Source organism: Tauraco erythrolophus, chromosome 7 (assembly GCF_009769465.1).
Source record: "Tauraco erythrolophus isolate bTauEry1 chromosome 7, bTauEry1.pri, whole genome shotgun sequence".
Taxonomy (NCBI): domain Eukaryota; kingdom Metazoa; phylum Chordata; class Aves; order Musophagiformes; family Musophagidae; genus Tauraco; species Tauraco erythrolophus.
In genome coordinates this window covers 62215502-62224111 of record NC_141471.1, presented here as the reverse complement: position 1 = coordinate 62224111, position 8610 = coordinate 62215502, and the positions used below count along the sequence as shown (strand labels likewise).

Genomic DNA, 8610 nt, shown 5'->3' with positions numbered 1-8610 from the left:
GCTAAAGCAAAATGGGAGTTAGTGCCCACGTTTGTATGTGAGAGCGGATGTTTTCTGCTAATTTATTGCTATATGATGTCATTTTGCTTTCATAGTCATGGCCAGTGGTCATAAATCAATGTTTTTTTTTTCCTCCAGCATTCATTGTGAGCTTTGGAGTTTGCTAACCTCCTTGGGGAGGTATTTTGCTGTGAGTTACCTTCCCTTTGCCTCTCGTGGTGACAGTGCTCCGAGTCGCTTCTCTGTCTTCCCAGTTAAAAGGAAGCGCCTTTGCCGGTGCATTAGGTGGGTTCTATGGTTTTTATAGGTCTCTCTTTGTAGATATATGGACTGCAGATGATTTTTTTTTTTTTTCATGCAAACTGTAGAACAAATATGATGGAGGGGGAAATAAACCTGTCGAAAATAAGGACTTACTCATCTGAAGCTCCTCAGTCAAGTTTGTCTGGCAGGAGCTGCCGCTGCTCTGTTTGTGTTGCGGCCAGTAAACTCAGGCTCTGGTGAGGCTCGCAGCCCCCCTCCTGCCAGGGATGCTGTGCCGCGCCAGGGAACGCCGGGAGAAGCCGGTCAGCCAGCTCCGCTTAAGCTCCGTGAGCAGTTTAAAACCAAAAAAACCTCACCAGGCTGAGGCTACCAAGGACTGTTCTGCTGAGGAGGTGGGAAACACCATCCCTGGGTGCGCAGGAGCAAAAAGGTGCTGAGGTCTCAGACTGTGCTTAATGACCAGCACGCCAGTTGCGTGCTTTAGTTGTGTTTATTCCCGGTCCCTGTGACATCTACCAAATGTAGGGAATGTCTCCGAGTGTTTCTCAATCATGTTGTTTAGTTTTTCAAGGCGCTTCCTGCAATCCTGTCTTATTTACGGACCGTCCGTTGTCGTCTTTACTGCCAGGCGTTTGGCTTTGTGGTGATGCGCCAACCTGTCGGCATCAGAAGTGCCAGTGTTGGAAATAAATTGCTGGAGTGTTAAAGTTCATAAATTGCTTTTATAGTATGTATTGAGAACCCTATGTAGAACGTAGCTGGGCTCGTGAACACGGAGGACTGAGCCTTTTCAAAGTGGACCAGAGGAGACACAGGAAAAAAGGAAAGGGAGAGCCATATACTCCCACTTACAAGTAGCATGAGACAAAAGTATACAATTTATGGGATCAAAGAATCACAGAATGGTTTGGGTTGGAAGGGACCTCAAAGGTCATCTAGTTCCAACCCCTCTGCCATGGGCAGGGACACCCTCCACTACACCAGGTTGCCCAAAGCCTCATCCAGCCTGGCCTTGAACACTTCCAGTTTCTTGATAAAAGGATGATTTCATGATTTTGTTGAGGCTGATCTGAGCTCATGCTTTTGCTGCAGTTGGAGAAGGGTTGTTAGACTGGGTTAATTAAAGCAGCAAGCGGTGGTGGGTCAGAACCTATTTTTCCCTGTGCATGTTTGTGACTTTTTGGATGTCTTGTATATTCTGTCAGCTCATCTCTTTCAAGGAGTATGTGTGCGAGCATGTGTCCATGCTTTCACCACTTCCTTCTCTTTTCTGCTAAGAAGAAGTGGGACTGTAGCTCTGGGGATTTCTACAGCTTCTCTCGTTTTGTCATACGTGATGGCGTTTTGGCGGGTCTCGGCAGAGCGCGTGGGAAGCGCCGCGGTCGGCACGGAGGACCCAGCAAAGCGAGCAGGAACGTCAGAGCCTGCAGGAGGGTGCCTGTGTTGCGGGGTGGGAGAACTGCAGAGCTTTGCCACTTCGGTGGCAGTCCTGCCACCACTGAGCTGGCAGAGGGGTGCAGAAGGCTTGTTTGCAAGCCGAGAAAGGCACTACTCCCGCTTAAAAAAAAAAAAATGTTTGTTGTTATTGTGAGGTTACAAACTTCGGTGAGCCAAAAGAAACTTGGATTCTGCAGAACCTGAAGGTTTGGTTCTTCCCCTTTTGCTTTCCTTCCCCAAAATTCACAGCCTGCGCCGTTTGACACGAGAGCCTATTGATATTCAGATTCTTGCAGAACTGTGGCGTTTTATGTAGCCGGTTATACCAGTTAATGCGTGCCATATCCTTGTGTATCCGTGTGTCGGAAATTTACCCTAAAGAAGTATTTATATATGGGTATCTCTGGATGCGTGAGGTGAGGATGTGTGTGTTATGTATATGTGGAAACTGCTGTGTGTTCTGCCTTCTTCCTGCCATCCTGGTTGCTATAGTGCAGTGATCTATTTGTGAACACCCAGAAGATCATTGCTATAGTTAAAAGAAACAGTGTTTCCTGGCCATAACTTCCTGGGCAATCTCTTCTCCTGGAGCACCAGCTTTAACTGATTCCGTGACGTTCCGTGGGACTCCGGGAGTGACACTGTAACAGGAGCTTTCTCTAGTTGGCCGTTTTTACCCACCAGCATATTTAATAATATTTAAAAATAGTTTCTCCGTTTAAATCTAATGCATGCCTTTTATTCCCTGTGCATTTCAGTGCTTCAGCCATCTTTCTAACAGACTGCCGAGCTGTGCAGCGTGTCGTGGCGTTGTGTCCTGTGTTCGTTTGTGATACGTGCCGTTCTTCTGCTCTTGCACATCCATACACACACACACACACACATATGTTTTCATCCACCTGCCCAGCCAGGCAAAATGTAGGAGGTGAAGCAGCAGCGCTGGAGTTCTGTCTGAACTGCTGTATTAGTATTTTTTTTTTATTAATATTTTTTTTATTTTTTTTTTTTCCCCGTTCTCCCTGCAGGTGTGAATGAGAGAGTCTCTCTGCAGTATTTAGTGTCCAGCTGTACTGGCTCCGAAGAGCAGCAGCGTCGCAATGCCCCCTCCTGCTGATATAGTGAAGGTGGCGATCGAGTGGCCAGGTGCCTTCCCCAAGTTGATGGAAATAGATCAAGTAAGTGCCCGTGTGCCAGCCCTGCACCTTAAGTAAGTTCTTCTCTGCGTGTGTGTCCCTGCATTTATGTTCACTTGGATGCACACGGTATGTTTCGGTGAGGGCATGGGTGGTAGAAGGTGGTTTTTATTCTTCCTCTCTTACTGCTTAATGTTTTTGATGTGTTGAGCTGTTTTGGGGGATTTTTTGATTTGCTTTTTCTTTTTAAACAGCTGCTTAAATGAAGGCATTTGCTGCTTGCGTGACCCACTTAACACTTTCATGCCTTCGTTTGTTCAACTGTAAAATTGGGGTAATGTTGTTACCTCTGGGTGGAAAGTCTTCAGGTTTTGAGTCAGTGCTTTTTGTTTGGAGTGGGATCATGCTGAATGGCTGCAGCAAGTGCGGATTTTGGAACTTAAGTAGTGGTGCACTGTGAGCAGGAGGATCGTTGCTGTTCCATACAGGAATCTCAGGGGTTGGCCTGTTTAGCCAATTAGTTTTATTTCTAATGCGGTGGCCCCACGGGCTGATTGGAGGCAGTGTGCAGAAGAGAAAAAATTCAAAATTATGAATTAAAGACTCTGTAGGAGATTATTTTTTTTTTGGGAGGGGGAGGGCGGGGAACAACCAAATCAAATCATACAAGTGCTGTGTTTTATGTTCTGGACTTCTCTGAGCTTGTTTTTGTGACACATGTATTAATATTAAAAGTGACCTCTTGAATATTTAACAGCTTACCCATAAAGTTTTGAAATCCTACAACATGCTACCTGTTTAGAATAATTATGATTTCTGTAAATAGTATTCTGAGTGAAGGAAAGCATTTTGTAATATGCTTTATACCCTAGTGTATCTGGGGACCAAATACATTATAAAGTTCTATTGGAGAGGAGGAAATTTGAATTCATGCTGAAAATGTTTTACTGAAATGAGATCCTAGTCTTCTGCATGCAGTGCAATTAGTTTCACTTCTAGTTAACCCTTTTGTGGCATATGCCTGGGAAATTTCTGTGTGATCTTTGGAGAAACACGGTGCTAGAGGGTGGCTGGAGCAACAGCAATATGATTTTCAGGCACTCTGAAAGCCCCTTTAGAGGAAGGGGGAGTTCCCAAGCGGTTAGAACTTTGTAGTTTAATTTCGAGACCTGTCAAGCTTCTCCATTTTCATTTGCAGAAATTTTTTTAGTAAGCAGGTATCTACAGATAAAAATCTCCTGCCTTCTGGAGTGAAGAATGTTTTACGTTTTTATTCTTATATAACTAATGGTAGATACTGTGCACACTGTGTTCAGGGAAGATGCATGTTAGTCACGATGAACAACAGCTTATTGCTACCAACTGCAGTGGGCACAAAACTGAACAAATATTATGCAATCTCCTAAACAACAGTAAAATAATACCAAAATGATTGTTTTTCATTTACAAAATGGCTTAAAATAACTCTCAAAAAAACCTCATACCTTGTCTGAAATACTAGCTTACTGTCCTGGAACCTTGTTTTTACCTTTATTATGTAAGATTTAGAGGAGACAAGAAGGATCGATGCTGACTTATATCGAGTAGAACTATTCTAACCCAGCTGGCCAAGTTGTCTGCAAGTTTCCTCATGCCACTTTATGGGGAGGAGGATGAGGAAGAGGAAAAATAAGGTTGAAAGGGAAAAGGCTAACAGCAGCCTGCTCCTGATGGAGGGGGAAATGGGGGAATGAAGTTTAAGGATCTCATCCCTCGCCTTTCTGACATGGGAAATACAGGTGTGGTGACAAGAAACGAAGACGGGAAACCCATACACACAAACCCACACGTTTGCCTTTTTCAGGGATGGGAGCAATGAGCCCTGGAAACGTACAGGGTGATACATCCTTCTAAACACACAACTCTGCCTTTGGTTCCCTTAATGCTAACTTTTCCCCAATCTGTTTCCTCTGAAACGTCTAGTTAGTTGAAGAGCTGTAGTGGAGGAGATGATTCATATCTCAGATGGTTAGCTGTCAGAGATGATAAAGGGGAGGAGGGAGGGACAGGCAGAAAAGAGAAATGACTTGCCCATTGACCAGGCATTGCAGCCAGCGCCTGTCTCCCAGGTGGGATCTGCTCATTCAAGCACCGTTTGGCATATGTTCAGAAAATCCCAAAAACTTTGCCTCACCAGTTTCCTCCCTTTCTGATCCCTTACCAGCAAGAAAAACAGTGTTTAAAAGAACAGCACTGCATTATTACTTGAAAAAGAGCAACAAAAAAGGTCGCTGTAGCATGATGCAAGTTCTTTATCTTTCAGGGAACTGAGGCTATTCCGAATATGGAAGTACAAATACCATATAAAAGACCAGAGAAAAATCTGGATTTGTTTTAAATTTTTTTTTTAGGTTGCTTGTTTTCTATGCTTGGTAGCGTTTATTTATGTTCAGTTGTGCAGTATCCCAATTCGCCTGCTGTGTATATGCATATTTTGCTTAGCAATGAAGAGAATAAAATTTTTTCTAAACCAGCAAGTGTCATTGTGAAACCACAGTGATTGGCAGTGGTGTCCTGGAAGGTGTGGGGCCTGAAAAGAGCTCATGAGTATTTTTTCCACCGAATGGTATTAAACTTTACGTTAAAAACCTCCCTTCAGGTTGTCAGAAGTCATACACCTGGACTTCATGAGCTTTTTCTAGTTGATGCTTTCCACTACGTTTCCCTAGGTTTTTCAACCTGAGTTTGTCAATGATGGTTTTAACTTTAATCATACAAAATTAGTCTCGCTGAGTTAGAAAGACTCTTTGCCTGCACAATTAATGTATAATTAAGTGATTTTCAGAACCAGCCTCTGTGCCTAACCTTTCTTGTCATTCATAGAGATGTGCTATTTGACGTCAGGGTTTAAAACTGCTTGTTTCCTGGAAAGTTGCTTTAAACAAGGAGGGCAAAACTGCCTATTATTTACTGCCTTTACTGCCCTCGCTCTTACCAGGTGGGATCTAATTAGGTTGCAGTAAACCTAGCAACTGGCTGTTGCCTGTACACATTAAAGCTGATTTTAAAGCATGTGCAAACTATTGTACTTTTCTACTTTCTCCTTGAGAGGTGGACTTGACTGAACTCAGTTCCTCTCTTACAGAATACTTGTTGTGTTTTTTTTATTTAGGTTCTCCCCGTTTTCATCACTTTCCTCAATTATACGTTTGAAAAATAACATCTAAACTATTCCCCTCTGCATAAATCCCGACTGTCAATGTTAATACTGTGATCAAAATTAATTTTGATTTGATGAAAAGATTTGATTATGCTGAGCTGGGCATAGGGATGATCTTCTACTTTTAAGTCTTTATGTTGTGTCAGGGGAGGAATGGAAATGGCTTGATGCCTGAATTGGCATTGAGATCTTCTTGTGGACTTTTTAGGGGTGCAGTCTGGGGAAGAAATGAATGTTAAAGACACTGACTGCCTGTTACTCTCTTCTCCCAATCTTCTGGCTGATTACTCAGGCAGATGTTAAGAGTAGGGCCGCACGACCTCTGTAGAGGTGAACCAGGATGCTGGCTCCTGTATCCTGTCTTTATTTGTCCCAGAAACAGCCATTTCATAAGATGATGTTCCTTCCTGTATTCAGATGGAAATTTACATGCTATAATTTGTGCTCATTATGTATAGCTCATTCTCAACTTTGGGTTTTTTTTTACAGCACAAATTATTTTAGGTAAGCCAGTGCTGGGTGTAGGTTACCTGGATACTTTGTTCTGTGGATTTACAGTGTCAATGTTTCCTGCTGCAGAGGAAGCAGCTTCTAGAGAGGCACAAGATGGATATTTGGGGACAACAATTATTTTAGCTTATCCCATTCAAATCCGCTCTTTTTTTTGTTAACACAAGTTGTACTAAAACCAGATTTCTCTAAACTTGGGGATGAACTTCCTCACCATTGGAGGTAAACACTGCTCTTACAGAAAGGAACGGTTTGTAATTAAACTTGGCTGTACAGCCTCTTCCTCTGGGTTTACTTTTATCTGTGAGATCATTAAATATAGATTAAATTAGCAGATGTGAACCTTTACGTTAGGCCCCCCCACTCAAAAAAAAAAAGCAAGCAGCTGTGTTTTCTTTTCAAAGCACAAATCTGGTACAGTGGGCAAAATTTACAGGAGCACTGTCAAGTGGCAATTTCATGTTAATACAGTGCAGTGCTGTATGGGAGGAACCATGGGCTGCTTTACATTAATGCTTTCTCTAGGGTTTAGATTTAGTCAGCAAGTTTGTCTTTTAAGGGTGTCTTTCAAGTTGACTCTTCTGCTAGTGTATGCTATAAATGTCATGGTGGTTTTGTTTTTTTTTTTCAGAGAAGTCATTGTACTTCGGTGCATATTAAAAAGAAACCAGTAAGGTGTTTTTTAAAGGGAACTTTCAAGCCATTTTGGGTTTCAGACCTAAATCTGAACCCTTGGGGACTGTTAATTGATATAGTGCAGTGTTTCTCAAACTGTGGGGAGGAACGTAGTTCAAAAGGGATTTTGAAATGCTTAATTAGAGAAAAGAAAGTGGCACATCACTTCTGCCGTGTGTGGGGACTAAGAATAGCTGTAGTTTCTGCAAGTGCTGTCACTAGTAATAGCAGTATGCTGATACAATCCTAGCATCACAAGTCTAAATGTATGCAGTATTAGTGAGCATCAGCATCGTTCAAGTGGTGAAGGAGAAAGGGATATTGATGTCTCTCTATACCAGAAGTGATACCATGGAGTGTTGCTCCAGGTGCTTAGTTCTGGCTCCAGACTCTGACTCCCTCAAAATCAAGGGGTTTTGTGCTGATGGGATGAAGGAAGAGAGAGAGGCTCTTACGTCCTTCCCACAAACCTGCAAAATTAAATGAATTCATATCCAAAAAGTATTGCAGTAACTGGAGCTACTGATACTTTTTGTTAGGAATATTGGGAAGATTTCCAATGTTACTGCACATCGTGAGTTTAAAGTAGTTAAGGGAAACGTTAGTGCCTTTAACAGCTGACAAGATCTCAGTTTCTTGAAGATAGAGGAGTAGGAAGCAGCTCGTGGTGGGGAAATCTTACACTGACTTATAAAAGTGTTTCCTACCTGGATTTGCCAGGATGGAGCAGGCAGTTAGCGCTTGAGGCCGGCCACTGCAGCTGGATCTCAGCCATTCCGAAGGAGGACCTTCGTTGCTGCTGATGGAAAACAGATAAGCCCAGCTTAAAATCAACTTTTAGGTGTTAAACAATAATGTAATGAGTTTTATTGCTCCTTGTTTTAGCTGTCGGTATTTCAGCTTCACAAAACTGAAGATGAAACTGTTCGTCAAGCAGATACTAACCAGCATATAGACATAGTGAAAATATTTAACATTTTTACAGTCCTCTTGGTTTTGTTACCATCAGGGATTATTAATAGAACTGGTAAAGAAATCATATCCACTAACTTACTGTGCCATTTTCTTTACTGGACTAATGAAAGGTCTCCGTTTTATTTGTGGTTTTTTTTATTCTTTATGTGGAGAAGGGTTAGAAACTGTAAAAGAAATGGGGGGGAAAAAAAGAAATAGAAATATTTAGGGAGTTACAGACTAATGGATACTGTTTGTGCTTTCTACTGGGTGCTGTCGTCTTTGTTAGCAAACATTAGTTAAATGCAGTTAAATATTTTTTTTATGGAAGTGGAAATAGAGCCAGGAGACACTTGAAGTCCTGTAAAAATATCATCCCACCATTCCTGATCTCCATCATAAAGGATGTTCAGGAAATAATATTTTAGGAAAGAGATT

General features: G+C 42.2%; 1 protein-coding gene across 1 annotated transcript in view; it reads left to right on the top strand.

Annotated features, from left to right (window-relative positions):
• Positions 1–2732: 2732 nt before the first annotated feature.
• ELMO1 (engulfment and cell motility 1) overlaps positions 2733–8610 on the top strand; it is a 266730-nt gene continuing 260852 nt past the window's right edge. Inside the window, 1 exon segment of the mRNA XM_086614382.1 lies at positions 2733–2876. Within this exon segment, the coding sequence (XP_086470508.1) occupies positions 2799–2876 (78 nt within the window). The 5' untranslated portion in view covers positions 2733–2798.